The 17127-nt window shown below is 37.3% G+C and overlaps 1 protein-coding gene across 1 annotated transcript in view; it reads right to left on the reverse strand.

The window, feature by feature from the left end:
* The window catches only part of cacng2a (calcium channel, voltage-dependent, gamma subunit 2a), a 65098-nt gene that overhangs the window by 14610 nt on the left and 33361 nt on the right, over positions 1 to 17127 (reverse strand). The window contains exon 2 of the mRNA XM_052549941.1: positions 12966 to 13049. Within this exon, the coding sequence (XP_052405901.1) occupies positions 12966 to 13049 (84 nt within the window). The remainder of the gene's footprint in view (positions 1 to 12965; positions 13050 to 17127) is intronic.

A 17127-nucleotide genomic window follows, 5' to 3' on the forward strand; every position in this document is an offset into this window, starting at 1 on the left:
CTGCAGGCCTATCATTACCCATCTACCTATTAAGCATGAGCAAAATTATATATTTTTCAAAACCAACTAGTCTGTGGGTTGTCTGAAGACCGGGCAATAGCTGTGTTTCCACTGTCGTGCCAAAAGCTGGCGTGCTAGTGTGTGCCAGGACCAGTCGTGTTTGCACTGTAACTTCCAGGGCTTGATCGTGCCTCGTCAGTGCTTCCTCATATCAGAAAGTTAACAGCTTCAGCAACATCAGCAGTAAAGTCTTTTCAAATCATTTGAGCTCAAATCTCACTTTTAGACAGCAGCGAGTGTTTGAAATAACCTGATCCGATGTGGATTATGATCATTATACAAGGCAGAAATATTTATTAACGATGCAAAAGACTATGAATGCTAGACATTAATGTTACCATATAGGTAAACATGCTAAATTCGACCGCTTGAAGAAATCAGATGTAAGCATATTCTCTATCTTAATAGTGTATTTATTTAGTAACATAATTTATCTGTCATAAGTCTCGTCTCTAGAGTTTAGCTCAGCGTAGCCTGTCAATAAAAATATAATAATGGTTCTTGTTCGGAAGCTCTTATTAAAATATAGAAATGATCATTCTTTCTTAATGTGATGTATATAGCCTACTGTGACTACAAATAAACAAAAGCAGTCTCGACTGAATAAGCACGTATAGGCTATGTTCATACTGCAGCATTTTAAATCCTGATTAATTAATTATGATCAATGTATCACGTATTATTGTAAAACACTGATGCTTTTGGTTTTAAATCTTTAACAAAGCATGCAAACAAACGGCGGCTTTCACCGTGTTCGTTTTGTGATCGCGCTAGTTCCTGTGACTGACTTTATATTAGTTTTCTGATAGCTTCTCTTTGTTGGTGAAATGATGGGGTTGTGTGACGTTGTTCCTGAGAGGCGTGTAAAGGGCGGGTTTTAATGAATCGCAGCAGAGCTTCTGGCCCGACAGTGGAAACACTGCGTGATTATGGCCTCAGTGCTACAGATCCGAGGCTATTAGCACCGCCCGGCCTGCTTAAAGCCCTGGCTCGCACTGGCCCGACAGTGGAAAAGTGGCTAATGACTCCATCTCAAGGAAGCACTGTGTAATTAGGTTGAGTTTGGGTTTGTCTGACCCTGAATGGACCTTAATGGTTTTTCAAGGGGTGTTAACAGAAGATGCGTTCCTGCATTCAAAACCATCTAGACAACAAAACATAATGCAAGGATTTTGTGACTGGTTTTAAAAAGTTGGACTTTTTTTTAACTTGAAATAGTCTGCAATGTTTGCTTGCACAGTTAGAGAGGCTTAGATAGTAGATGGGTCATGTTGATTGTTTCACTTATTATTTTGCTATTTTAACTGTGCTACTTTTAATTTGCATATTTTATAAACTCTTTTAGAAAAGTCTTTAAATCTTTCAGGAAATGTGAACTATATTTGACTCCCTGCACCAACCCAACACATTATTTGATGTCTCTTTATAGCTCTACTATATATACATATACAATGTAGCAATATAATTTTTTTTCACTGTCACTCTTGATCAATGTAATCCATCCTTGCTGAATATTGTTTTTATTTTTAAGAGAAATCTTATTGACTCCACTCAGATATGTGCAGCTATACATTTAAAAAAGCTCTTGTCAGTGAAAGTGCAATTTCTCTGAACACAGCTTAAGCTCTTCTTGTCAGTTATTTCTGAGTAAGTGCGAACAGACACAATCGCATTTACAGTACTTTTTTCATTAAAGCATTACACACTTAAGTTTGTTAGTGGTGAGTATTGCACTCAAGAAAACATAATTATAGTGAAATTACACTACATATAGCACATGAGGGTAAAAGCTCCAAAAGCTGAAGTGCATTTGTAGTCCCTGCATAATGACAACACCCAGCTTTACTGCTCCACAATCTACTAGCCCCTGCTAGTAATTCCAAAAACTTCAATAAATGCTATTAAATGTGCTTCATTTTCATTTTCAGGAAACTGTGCTATTTGTGTTTTGTGATGCTCATCTGTTTCATCATTAATTACTACTAATATAATTAACCGTTACCCAACTTTCACGTTGCTTGATAGATTTTTACTCTGATTTGTAATGTGCCCCAATAAAATTATTACAAAAAATTATTTAAATTAATGTAATGCATGTAATTTTCAGACACAAATGGCTAACAATGACATGTCATCACACTACATTTTATGGACTAATTTTTTCTTAAAATATCCTTCAGCTGACACAAAAGAAGATCATTTGAAGAATGTTGGTAACCAAACAGCTGCTGTTGGCCACCAAATTAAGAGAGCCGGAAAAATGCTGTGTAAGTCAATGGCAACCATCAACTGTTTGGTTAACAGCATTCATCAAAATAGCTCCTTTTGTGAACTGCAGAAGAAAGAAACTGGAGTAAGAGGAGGGTGAGTAAATGATGACAGAAGTTTCATTTTTGGTTGAACTATGTGAAGTGGTGACCAAACATGAAAAATATGAAAATCGTCGAAGATCTTTAAAGTGTCAACAAAATTCACTTAAATTTGAAAATGATGGTTTTTAAGGACAAGTGGATGTTACACAACCTATCCAGCTTGTTTTATCAAGTGACATGTAAATGCAAAATGGCAGTGACAATTTGAAGCAAAATACCAGAGTTTGATTTGATGCATTGCCAATGACATTAAGCAGTTTCTCCTTCCTTTTGAAAGCATTTTTATGTTGTTATATGGTAACTTCATTTTATTATTTGCATAAAAAAGAACTGTGACCCATTTTGCAGCCCACTAATTGAGAACCACTAGTGTAAATGCTGTTTTCTTTCTTTCTTTCTTTCTTTCTTTCTTTCTTTCTTTCTTTCTTTCTTTCTTTCTTTATTTTGATGCTCATTTCACACTAGATGCATATGCAGAACTGAAGCAGCACATGAACTTTGTGCTTTCACATTGGCACTGTTTCTAGAACACAAATGAACCGCTGCTGAGTGTGTAGCCCTCGATCCACATGCTTTTGTTTACGATTGTAAAGTTTGTATGAGATTAAATAAATATTAAATATTAAATAATTTAAACATGCTTTTGTGGGTACAATAGAGCTTTATCATTTAAGTTTTTTTTTCCAAGTCATATGGTGACTGTGAAACTGTGAAATTGCTCATTTTTTTGTGTCAACCCATGTTTATTTTGACCATGAACAATGCACTGTCACTTTAATTTAGCGTGAACAGCCCAACAAAAATAGATTCTGTGCTGAAAAAATACGCTGCTTACGTAGCTACTGTGAAACAGGCCCTACAGCACCTCACAACTTTTTTTCCCCCCACTAGCCTAGAAATCATTAAATGCATAGATAAACTTGGAATTATTCCAAGCCCCTGTCACAATCATATCCTGCATTTACCTCTTTCAGTTACAATAAAGCGTTTTATCTGTCCATTTAAGACCATTACATATCCACTAATGCTTTAAAACACCCATATCATTAAAGATTGTTCAGTGTACCTACTTTCTTTAAGTCTCCTTTACAAAATCATTACAAAATCCTTCACCTATTTCCTCTGAGCTCCACTGATCTCTATCACAATATGCAGGATCATCCTGTATTTCGCCCCTTTCTAGCTCAAACAGCAGCTGCTGTGGTCCCGGTAATGCTGGGAATCCGGTATAGTTCACAGTGATGCAACTCTCATGACCTACAGGACAACTGTGGTCTAGATATATCAATAATGCAGAGCATGGCCTTTGCTATTATGATCATGGGCCATTCGGCTGGGTGCGTGGCCTCTCTATAGGCTAAGCGATGTCATATCAGGTGACACAGGCAGTGGCCTGGACTCCCATGTGTGTGTGCATGTGTGTATTTGTGTGTGTGCTCTATGCCCAGTGCCTCAGGGTCCAGAGGCATGTGCCCCATCCCCCCTGCCAGCCCTATGATGGATTGTCATGTTTGGAGTAAGAAAATGAGAGAGAGATAGTGACTGAAAGAGAGTGTGGTTGAACAAAAGGGAATGAGGACTCATTAAATCCCTGCTTGCCCCAGCGATCAGGCCATTCGCTGTGATGCCGGACGATGTTTTCCTCTTTTATTGCCATCTACTATTGCACCAGTCCATCCTCTGCCTTGAGCTAACCTACTGCAGCCTCCGCACATGCAAACCCGTTGTTGTTCGGCCAGTCTCATTGATTTTATCGGGCAGCGTTTCGGCATTTGTGCGTCTGTGTGTGTGTCTGGGTCATCCAGACACAGCCAGTTTTGGCCACACCGTGTGCCCGTGAGGGTGAGAGCCCTACAGACACTGATACACCAGAGCGCCTGCTGATAGTCGATATGTACTTTCAGCTGTTTACACCATCTATGAAAACTACAAAACACTTTGTTTCTGAAACTTGCAAACCCTTTGCCTTTATGAAACTTTTTTGTCCTTTTTGTGACATTCTTTAGTGTACTGTTGTTGTGATACAATTATTTTTATTCAGTGTATCTTAAAAAGATAGTTCTCCCAAAAATGAAAATTCTGTCATTAATTACTCACACTCATGTCATTGCAAACCCGTAAGACATTCAACACAATGGAGCAGACGGGTACATAAATTACAATATTTTTTGATGAAGTCTGAGTTTTCTTACCCTGCAAAGACAGCGACACAACTGGTAATAAGGACATCATTAAAATAGTCCATGTGACTTCTGTAGTTCAATTAGTAATGTTATGAAGCTACGAGAATTCTCATAGCTTCATAACATTACAATAATATTTTTTTGTGTTTTTAAAGGGAAATCGGAAAATTAGATGATGTTTAAATGTAAATGTGTGTTGGCAGTGTGTGTACACAACCACTCTATAATGATAAAAATCCCCCAAGTGCTTTTTTAAAATCCCCAACAATAATGATCCCTTTCTCAGATCAAGCTGGCAGAGTGATGTAGTTCTGCACAGGCCCCTCCCATGACTTTTGACTGACAGCCATTTTATCTCAGACCTGCACTGAGTGAACAAGAAAAAATCCACCTTTGTTTCAATGCCAGAGTGGTTGTAGAAAAAAATTTCTCCTAAGTGATTGAGGTGGTTTGTTATTGTATGTTTTAATGAACTTATCTGTCTTCATTTTCTCCCGACATCTGAGCCACTAAAGACACAGTGGATTACGTTTTCGAAGTCTACATAAACATCTACATAAATGCATATATGTTCGCACAAATCATTCGTGATCCAGCCGTGATCCACTGCTAAAGTTAACATCCTCATGAGATGGCTCATCATCCCACAGAAGAGAGGGGTGGGGTGAACAGGAGCTCATTATCATTTAAAGGGACCTGCACCAAAATGGCTTGATGAAAAAAGAGCTGATTTTGACGAGGTAAAAAGGATACTGTTTTAGACTAAGATTGAGAAATTTTAACCCAAAAATGTTATAGACTTTTCATTGAGACCCTAAAGAATCATATAAACTTTTGAAAAATGGGCATCCGATTACCCCTTTAAAACAAGTATTGTATGCTCACCAAGGGGTCAAAAGACGTTAATAAAAAAAAAAACATAATTTTGTGTATTTGGTGTAATGCAATGTGGTTAAGCAGTTTAAGGTTCAAAAAACACTATGTTCCTCATACTGTACATTATTGTTTCTCCTCTATGCTCCACCTTTCAAAAGCTCATCTTTCTGAAAAGAGAGGGGTGCTCTGATTGGCCAGCAATTCAGTGTTTTGTGATTGACTGAATACCTCAAGTAATATTAAGCTAAAACATGTAAATATGATAGTAAATATGATAGCTGGATTACTGTCAGATGAGCCGTCAGATGCTAAGCTGAACCAGGACTCAACTTACCATCAGACTCTCCATCACTCATGGCATTTAGTATTTCTAATACCTACTTTCCATCTTTTCTTTGTCATTTTTACTTAATTTATGAAACTGATAACCGCTAAGTCAGTGAGTGAAGGGTGTTGCCTAGAAATGTACAATGTTAAAACATAAGCGGCAAGTAAATGACAGCGTGAAAATACTTGCATTCTGTAGCGGGTAAATTTGTCCCACTGGTGCTTATAGGTATATACATGCTCAATGTTTGATCTGGTTTTATCTAAATAATTTTTAACTACATTGAATTGTAAATTATATCATTTTAGTAAAAGCCAATGACTGGGAGACTTGAATGTTTTATTTTATATCTGCTATGTACATTTGAAAAACAGCCACGGGTAAAATTGACCCCATAACTATTGCTGAGAAAGCAAATGCAATTCAAATATATGTTAAAATTTGGTCAAGGTCAATATAAAAAAATTGTATGTTACCTTTGGCAGGCCTAAAAACATATTTTACATTGCAAAAAGAAAAAAGAAAAAAAACCATGACACCCCATATTTAAGGATCAGCATTTGTTAATAGAAACATGCTAAAGCTAATTGCTAATACTGTGGCTCCCATTAAAGGTATAGGTTGTAGGACCTGCCACTAGAGGGCGCACTACCAAAAAATAAACAATCACGTGGTTTGATGACGCTAAGAAGGAGCGTGAAATGATGGGATTTGTTGTCTTCTACCCAACCACGGACAGCCATCAATCAGACGGAAAGATAAATCATGGATCTAACACAAGTTCAACGATTTGCGTGTGTAGATTAGATACAAAGTCAATGCAAAGACGCGATCAGACTATGGATCAGATGCGTCCTTGCACGGGTCTAGAGACTCGATGCCCCGCGTTTGGTGTGTATGCCCCATAATACTAATCTTGTTGATCGTTATAATAGCATACGTTTTCTGTAAAGATACAAATCAAAACAGCTCATCTGTCGAGTAAAACACAAGCGAGATCAGCATCTCTTTCTAGTTGAGGTTTGTTGTCATGTAGTTTCTACGTCAGTAAAGGCGGTAAAAAATGGTAACTAACGTCATTGACAGGCGACTGCACTGCCCCATGTCACTGTTTAAAATGGGAATTTTCTCATGATTTACAAGTAGTTGAAAACATTACAGATATTGTTTGTAATCGGCTGGACAAAATATATAACACTAGCCAATTGGTTTTTGGATATTTTACTGCAAATATCTTACAAATTGTACCTTTAACTGGATGAAGGCAAAAAAATTTTGATTGATAAAGTGGAACAAATAGATAAAAACATGTGAAATTAATTTAGCCATTATCTCTTTTACCCTTTTCACCCTTATGACCCCACTCGTCTTTCTCCTCCAACATGTCCCTTCTACCAGCTGGCTTTCTTTCTCAAAATTTCCCTCTATCTCGCTCTCTCAGTCCCTTTGATTCCTGCTTTTTCGTGCTCCCCTCCCCCTCTCCCAGCACTTTTTGGTCCTCGGTAGCTCTGTAGAAGATTGCAGCTTTGACACGGCATGATCTAAAAACCCACTGGCGCTTCAGAATGCTTCAGCACTCTTATATAACTGTGTGTGGATGTGTGAACTGCTTGATTCCACTGCCTAGGCTGCATACCCGTGATCACTCCAGCAAAGAGAAGCCTGCCACTGATAGGGCCTGTGCCAATGTGTGTGCGTGCCTGTGTGTTTTGCGCATGCTGTAAATACATATGCATATGATGCGCTGTTACTACGTCGTAGATATTTCTTTCATGATAACCCTCTGAGCGTATGCCTGCGGGTGCTTGAGAATCAGCGTGCAATTCCCTCAGAATTAAATGTGCATGAATCCATACAGTAATTTTGCATGTAAGTATGCAAATGTTTGGGCCTAAAAATACAGGCATGAATATACACATGCTTTGATGTGCAGCATTAGAACGGATTTGAACGCTGACCTGTTTTTTATTTCCCCTGGTTTTCCCCATGTCTTCATAAGCATAGTGTGTATTTTCAATAAATGTCAATTCTTTGGTGTATCACTGAACTGCATGACGCTCTCTATGACATCACGTATGTGTCACTTCACTAATGTGGTTCCTCGGTCGAGGCCCAGATTTCTTACATAACTGTTTCAACGAGTGGTGGAGATGAGAGCGTCCAAACCACAGTGTCTACTAAAGCACATGATAACTAGCATAAATGTGAGGTGCATCTAAAAGCCTCCTATTCAGAATTAGTCTGGAAGCTCCAGTCTTTCTTTATATATTTGCTCATAGGCACACTGTAGATCGCCAATTGTTTGAAAGAGAGTCAGTTGTTGAAAAGACTTTTCTATGAGATGCTGCTCTCCGCCTCAGAGACATGTTCCCTTTTCTCTATTTGCCGAGGCAATTTTTTTTGGACACTTTCTTTAGCTTAATTAGAAATGATAGGAAAATGCTTTAACGTATTCAGGCTGAATAGCACACTTGCAAACTACTATTTCTCCCATTGTGTTGTGTACTGCAAAAGAAGAGTTTAAGATAAAAAAAACTAAAGAAAGAAAGAAAGAAAGAAAGAAAGAAAGAAAGAAAGAAAGAAAATTGTAAGTTATTTTTACTTAATCAAAATAACCCAACTGCAGTTTGACTTTGATGGTTGATGGTTAACAACAGAGCTATCAGTTTTTTGCAGATGAACTTCAGAAAAAATTGCCGGATCTTATGACAAATTGAATGTGATGTTTCTCATTTGTAAGTCACTTTGGATAGAAGTATCTACTAAATGTTAATGTATATACTGCAGAATCAGTAAGAGCAGTATGGTAGTGTGCTATTCCAAATTCAGCCTTAAATCATGAGAGTATGGTAATTATTAAAGGATAGTTCACCCATCATTAATTACTCATCCCCGTGTCCTTCCAAACCCATAAGACCTTTATTCATCTTCAGAACACAAATTAAGATATTTTTGATGAAATCCAAAATGAGGGTAACTAATGACAGAAATAAAATGACATATCATATCATATTGCATAAGCTAAAAATTACCAACTTTAAAATTTCCCTTTGTGTTTTCAGTTAGGAAGGTTAAGTTAGTAAGCTAACAGCTGGTTCTATGTGTGTAGTATAGCGCTAACCGATGAAGGGAAGCTATCATAAAGATAACATGATAATGTGCTTTAATTTTGTATTTATTTAACAGTCATAGAGAGAAGAGCTTAGGATCTTGCACGACACTGTAAAATAAAGTATTTATCTTCAATTGTCCTGTAAGTCATATAGAGGTAATACTGGACTTGTATTTATTTTATGTGCTAAGTGCATGCTTAAAATAAATAGAAATAAACACATAACCCATGCAAATATGAATGAAATCAATAACTGCGTCAATCAAATATCTGCATTGCACCAAACCCAATTAATAAATGTCAGTATTTGAACTGAATGTCGCCATACAAACAATCATTCAAAAGTTTGAACTCTTTATAACATTTATAATGTTACAAAAAAAGTAAAATACATGATGTCTTTTTTTAATTCTATTTATGAAAGGATGCATATTTTTCCAGGTTTTCACAACAATATTAAGAGGCACAGCTGTTTTGAACTTTGATAATAATAAGAACTGTTTCTTGACCATATTAGAATGGGTCTATATCAACATTCTGAAGGATCATGTGACACTGAAGACTGGAGTAATGATAACATAAACATAACATTTAACATAACAGGAATAAATTGCATTTTATTATAATAATAAGACAAATAAGAAGAAGTACAAGTAGAATAAAACAGCTATTTTAAATTGTAATAATACAGTAATATTTCAAAATATTTGTAATAATTAGAGACAAAAACAATGAAAAGTCATACTGCCCCCAAACTTTTGAACAGTATTGTAGATAACCACTTTGCAGGCTTATCTGAACAAACTTTCTGTATTACAACGCACTCTTTCTAAAGTTCAGCTAGACAGTCCTCGCAGCAATGCATAGGCTATCCTTCAGTGACCGCACTGCTCTTGAAGGATTCAGAACAGCTTGGTATTAAGGTTAGCTACAGCACCTATTTTTCACGCATAATGTACTGTTAAAAATGAGAAAACATTCATTTATTTAGTGATGCATGACATCCTATTGAAATCGACGCCGCTGTATCTTCTCACTTCGTTGATCTCCCATCACTCTACTTTAACCCACAGTTGGTGACCAAAAGTACTACAGAACAGATGTCTGAGAGGATAAGACGTGCAAGCAGAAGAAAAGTAGGAAGAAGAGGATAGGAAGTGAGAGAGACAGAAAGCTGACCTATATAAGAAAGAGGCTGAAATATTTATGGAAGTGAGTGTCCTAATTCACAAGCCACTGGGAGCGTTACGGCCTATTCGTCCAATTGCAGCTATAAGGAAAAGGACAAACACACATATGCATTCATATACATGCACACACACACTTAGAGAGCACGGGGTCTGTGGTAGTTCTCTGTCCCATGTTGTTTTGACCACTCCTGGTCCACTAGTTCCCAATGTCAGAGCCTTTCTCTGTGCGTCGTTCTTTAAACTTGTTTTCATAACTATCTTTATTGCTGCATATGGGACGGCACAAGTGCTCAAAGCGCCAAGACTCACTGGCAAGGCTTTATTTGTGGAGTTTGCACGCAATGTGACCTGCTCGGCATCCACCTAGCAGCCCAAAGCGCGAGTCACGCTTGGACAGATCTGACAGACTGAGGCCTGTGCTCAGAAAGTGAATGCATCATTATGACAGTGTCAATTAAGGATGAACCGCAATGGGGTCAATGCTGCCGCATAACTGCGTAATCTGCACTGTTTAACTGCATGAGCTATAATCACAGGCTCAGTGAAGAGTTCATTACAGCAGGTCAGCCACCTGTTTGGGGTGATGCATGAAGCTTCGATATTAAAGAAGGATCTGTACTGGGATAATTGTATGGTCTTTTATCAGATATCATCATATTACCAATGGGTCCTTGGTTAAGTAGGTTAAACGGTTCTGACTGGATGGTCAAACGTTGTGAAGGATAAGTCTGATTCCTTACCTGTGATTTTTAAGACTTTTGGCTGAATGTAACATTTTTACATATTATTATTATTTTTATTATTGATAAATGTTACAGTCTGTGCTGATTTAAATAACAGTTAAACAAGTTGTGTTATGTAGCAGGTGATCATTCAGTGAGACCGAGCACAAGAAAATAGTACAAAGTGCAGGTGTATCAAGCTTTTAACTGACTCAAAAAGCATTTCAAAAACGTGGTGCAAGGTGTCACAACAGCCATGTTTAGTTATTCTTTGTTCGTGCTTTAGTTTGTTGTTACAGAGTTACATAAAGTTTACTTAAATGTGCATTTTAACTTATTCAAAACAGCCTTTTTCAGAAATGTGTAGTTTGTTAGTCCTTTGATATATATATATATATATATATATATACAATAAAATAAAAAAATCTTACTAAAGCAAACTTCTGAACTTTATATTTTATTCAAAAATTGAGGAATTATCGTCATGATGCACTTTTTGTGTTTGGTCTTCATTTTTGTTCATCTGTGATTTCATTGTTGACATTAACTCGGCTTTAGCAAGTGTTCAAGCAATCCAAAAAAAGTGCAGATGGACCAGGATGTGCCCTGTATGAATGGACCCTCAGACTAATTTCCCTTCTCTCTCCAGTAGTCTGCAATTGTTTTCCTGTGCAACGCTTCCAGAATCTTTAATTACTCTTGGTTGTTACCGTGTTGTTTCTGGTCAATTCAGGCCCTTGTTTTGATGACACTAACTGATAGTCCTGCTTGTGAGTTTAGGATTGATGCATGTGGCTTGTTTGACACTCACTTCCCGGTTCTGCTTGCGCAGACGAAAAGAGAGTGGAAATCAATGCTCTGTGTTTACGAGGGAGCCAGTGTACTGTAATCGGGCCTAGTTGAGCCGTACTGTACGAGCTAGAGAGTCTGCCGCTGCTGAGAGTCTAAACAGAGTGAGGAAACATTCACACGCTCCCGCAGAGACAACAGACCATCCTTACAGGGCTGAACAGCTTGACGAAACCAAAGATAGGTGGAACAAAGTAAAGACTAGGAGATTACTTCGATTACAGCTCTATTGCATTCATTTTTTTATTATTCTTTTTTTGCATTTTCTCCTCTGAATTTTTTTAAAAACAATTTGAAGTAGACATTTTAAAATTTGTTCTATAAGATCTTATTCTCACTGGTATAGCTTCATGTTTTTCAATTGTTGTAAAAATATTTCACTATGAAGAATTACTTTTTATAAACAGCAGTTACAGTACTACATTTTTATTGGTAGTTGAAATCTAGAAATATCCAATATAAGTGTTTGGCCAATATAATGTTTAGTTTTTTAAATTATTATTACAATTGTAATATTTGATTCAATATTAAAATGTAAAAATAAAGAATGATTATTATTCATTTAAACAGTGGTTAGATTATTACATTCCTATTTGTAAATGAAAGCTAAACTAATCCACAATATTTCATACTTTTCATTATTAATAACATTTTAGTAATTGATTTAACTTTTAATGGAAAAAGCTAAGATTTTTATAAGAGTACAATCGTGTTGTTTGCTAAAAGAATCCACAATATTTTATAAGAAAAATAACAAGTTAAACAAGATAAATGCTGCTTTATTTCATGAATAATTGTAATCAATTGACAAGCCCTAATTTTAATTATTAATACAATTGTAATATTTTATTAGAAAATAAAAAAGAATAACTATTTTTTAAACAGTGGTTATAGTACTACATTCTTGTTTTTTGCTGAAAGGTGAAACTATACAGAATATTTCATATTTTTATTTCAATAATAAAACAATTGTAATACTGTATTTAATTGTTGGCATATAATACATATAACGTTGTGAAAAATGGGAAATCTGACGAAATCTGGGGGCCTGGTAATAACCTTCTCCAAACTTTTGGACTTCTGTTTTTCAACAACAATCAGTTTTTCAAAGATTGTACATGTATTTTACTTTTCCGCCTTTGTTTCAGTAGTAACAGCACTTGGGCAAAAATAGCATACCTGGTACTACTTGAACTGCCTCACAGATTGAACAAGAAAGAACAAGATGGTGAGAACATGAATACTGTCGCAGAAACACTAAGGAGGCACTCACGTAAGAAGTACTCCGAGGCATCTGCTTCATAATCTGTGTCTTCTGGAAAGTGATCTATCTGCTTACACAATCCTTTGAAGTTTCCTGTAACAGAGAAACATAGTCGCAGAGTTAGGTTTGCAAATTCAAACACCACATTTCCACATTCTATTTAACAGCATTTGCGTATGGCTTTACACTTATTCAGAAGGGCACCTAGGGACACAGACGGATGTTTAGACCAGCACACATGTACTCGGGTTGGGCTCGGCTGCTCAAGCGAGCTTGAGGATGTGGTTGGGAGCGGAGGCCTGTCATGAAGCCGCTCCAGCAGCAGCAGCAGGCGGCCGCTTGTAAACAAGAGCAGCACAGCTGGTGAAGACCTGGAGCTGCTCCAGCCACTGTGCTATGGGACGCTCATCTCCTAATGTTCGCTCATTAGGCATCCTGGCATTCCAGTGCCCAGGTTCAGACACTTCACTGCCCTGGCCTGTAGCGTGTGACAGTCCAGTCAAGGTGAACTGGAGATGTGGGCCTGCAAACAGCAGCGATTAGCGCAGCCTTTGATGTGTGTGGACATAAACAACGGGCACGGCACCAGGAACGCAGTGCCAAGCTTATGAAGTTGTTCATCCCTCCCCCTGTTACGTCTCCGCTCTCCCTCCTTCATCTCCCACTCTCTCTTTTCCGCCTCCCATGTATTTCTCTAATGATTTAATCAGTTTTTTTTCTTCTTCATGTTGCCAGGTGTTGCTGGGGATATTTTGGCTTGGAGGCAGAACATTAGTGGCATGCTTGTGGAGATGAGATGAGAGCAGAGGCCTATCAAAGGCGCTTTCATGTAGGAGACAGATTTACACTAGTCTCTCTGCTCCACACAGTCTGTTTCACTAGGCTTTCAGGTCGAGAAGAAAGATCGCAGGCGAGCAGTACCTTCTGCTTTCGCAGGGTTAGTCTGTTAGGGGTCTTTCTTCTTTGGCTGTCATTTATAGTTTTCATTTTGGTTAAGTGTGCAATTTCTGTGCCAAGCATAATGGCTGTTGTCAAACCAAGCAGGTCTGTAATACCTGGAGAAAGCTATCCAGTAGCATTCCTGTTCATTCCAATGGCTGCTTATTTGCTGCTTATTAGCAACAATTGCGTCCAGAACTGAGGAGGCACGAGCAATCACTTGAGCTGTAAAATGTCATGTGACTTATCGCACTAAAACTGAAAAATAACTTCATGACAATGCTCATTGGCTGATGGCAGCAAAAGAATATGCACAACCACAAACGCTTAACTATTGACTGTCCTTAGTGTTAGTGCTGTTTTTAAGAGCCCTTCAAAAATAATTGGTCGATGGTAAAACACTGACTATATTATAATTAAATAATTGTGATCTATTTTGTCAAAATACACACACACACCCACCCACACACACACACACACACACACACATTCTTCTGTGCTTCCCCATAATATAGTCCCAAGCCAATATCTGCCTAGGAAATCGCCTAGTGTTAATCTGGATCGCTATTTGTACTCGTTGTGAATACGCAGGCCACAAGAAGTAATTAGGTGGGTTTTTTTTATTTTTTTGATCACTTTTACTCAGGCCATGCTAGCTGGCAACAAAGGATTCCATTCATTGTGCTAAGCTAAGCTAACGCCGACCCAGTCAAACTAAAACAATGCATGCACTGACACAAAAATGCATTTGCCCACCTATCTAAATGTAGGAAATAATGTGAATAAGCCCTATTTCAAAAAACGGTGGAGTGTTCCTTTAACATGTGGCAAATTCAATTGAATGGGTATTATTTGGAACAGCACACACATCTTAATGGAAGGTACGAGATATGCATCACTGAATAAAACAAATGGTTAAACCCATCTTTCGACACACACAGAGCACTTGTTGAAAACACAGAAGCTAATGCTGCTTGTTTTGGATGCGCTTTTAAGCTCTCTGGTTTTTACATCACCCTACCCGTAAAGTTTCGCCACTCCATTGGACTGATTTCACATGTGATTCAGAACGTGGTCATGCAGATGCATTTTGACGCAGCTCGAGTTCCTGAAGGGAAACAAGATTCTCTGGTTTGCTGAACCTCAATTCCAAGCATAACGCTTCAAGGAAACCAGGCACGGCTCGTCACCTGCAGAATACCATCCAAAAAGTAAAGTGTGCTGGTAGCAGTCTCATGCTGTGGTGGTGTTTTTCAGCAGTGGGGGACTGAGGGACTCGTCAGAGTAGAAGAAAAGCTGAATGCATCAAAATATAGAGATAGCCTTAATGCGAACCTAGGTCAGAGCATTTACAGCCTCAGGCTGGGCAGAAGGTTTAACTTCCAGCAGGACAATGACCCTTAACACAGCAAGAGTGGCTTATAGACAACTCTGTGAATGTCCTTGAGTGACCCAGCCAGAGCCTGGGACTGAACCCAGTCAAATATTTCTGGAGAAACCGGAAAATGTGTCTCGGGCCCCATCCAAACTAACAGAGCTTGAGAGGTGAAGAGGCGAAGAGAAGAATTACAGATAATTGTCAAATGCTGTTGTGAAAAACTTGGCACATCTATACCCAAAAAGACTTGAGTTGCTTCAGTAATGAGCTAAGTAATAAGGAATATATATATATTTTATTTTTTTATATTTAATAATTGACAAAGTTGTGACAGTTCTGTTTTTCCTTGTTATTATGGTGTATGAAGTGTAGATTGTTGTGGAAAAAAGTAATTTAAAGCTGTTTAACATAAGGCTACAACATAACAAAACATGAAATAAATGAAGGGGTATGAAGGGATATATATATTGACATTGACTTTCACTGTATGGACAAAAACAGATAATGATTCAGATTTGTATTGTACAATTTTTTTATTGTACATATATATATGTTTATGTATATGTATATATAGGGATACTTTATCTGTATCATTATCTGTTTTTGTCCATACAGTGAAAGTCAATGAGGTCAAAACAACATTGAGAAATTCTTAAAATATTGTCTTTTGTGTTCCTGACTCATACGGTTTTGGAAGGATAATGTATTCAAGATATGTAATATTCAAGTATATAATGAATTCAAGAAAATTATGACTGAATGATAATTTTCAGGTGAACTTTCCCTTAAACTGTCCCATCTCAGGAGTCTCAATTTAAAAAAACAAACAAACAAACAAACAAACAAACAAAAAATACTGAAAACTGGTTTGCTGATAGATTTTCATAGCAGTTCCAGCCTTTTACTCTGTTGGATTTGTCAGTTATTTCATTTTATGCAGCTCAAAGCTATTTGAGGTTGACTTTAATGCAATAAATAAATAATATGCATGCTCAAATATAGTTAATGGCATTATGGTTAGATTGATTCAAGGCTATAGTCAGGGCTTCTGTGGGAAGCTTAACACAAACACAGTGTTGTGTGAGACACCTCTTAATCATCCAAGGATCAGATATGCAAGTGCTGAGTGTGTATGTTTGTGTATTTGTGATGTTTATTGCTCTGCTTCACCTTCCTGTGTTTTGGCTCACAATCAAACATTGCACATTGATTTCTATCAGTGAGCTCTGCAGCAATTAGCTGGAGCAGGAGTGGGAGAAAAGAGAGAGTGAGAGAGACAGAGAGAGAAGGTGAAGATGAAAGGGCAGAACAGGACAGAGAAGGAAGAACTGAACTAAGATAACAAACATAAAAAGAGAGAATGAGATACAGTGCGTATTGATACTGTAAACGGTTACAGTACATCTCCAAAATACAAATCTTCTCATGTCTGCAATGTTCTGTACTGTAGGCTTTTTGTGTCCAAATACATATAATAATATTGTTTTAGCATCTTCAAATCCCATGTCTTTAATATCAGAAAAGAAACATGAAATTATGACTGTCAATCACAGTTTTAAAATATTTTCAAATATTTCAGCTATGCTTAATGTCTTTTCACATACAGACAAATGTTCACTTCCAAAAATAGTTTTTGACTTGTTTTCTAGTACTGAAATCATGTTTTCTATCAATCAAAATATCTTGACAGAAGATATTAAGTCTTATAGTCTGTTAAATTTTAAGCTTAAAGTAAGAATGCCAGTGGGGTCACAATAGTAAACGTACCTTCCTTATAAAAAGTTAATTTTTCTTACCCCTTTGGCAGAATTTTGTTTTTCTTGTTTTTTTTTCTTTTTTCTTTAAGGATAAACA

Source organism: Carassius gibelio, chromosome B3 (genome assembly GCF_023724105.1).
Source record: "Carassius gibelio isolate Cgi1373 ecotype wild population from Czech Republic chromosome B3, carGib1.2-hapl.c, whole genome shotgun sequence".
In the NCBI taxonomy this organism is placed as follows: Eukaryota; Metazoa; Chordata; class Actinopteri; order Cypriniformes; family Cyprinidae; genus Carassius; species Carassius gibelio.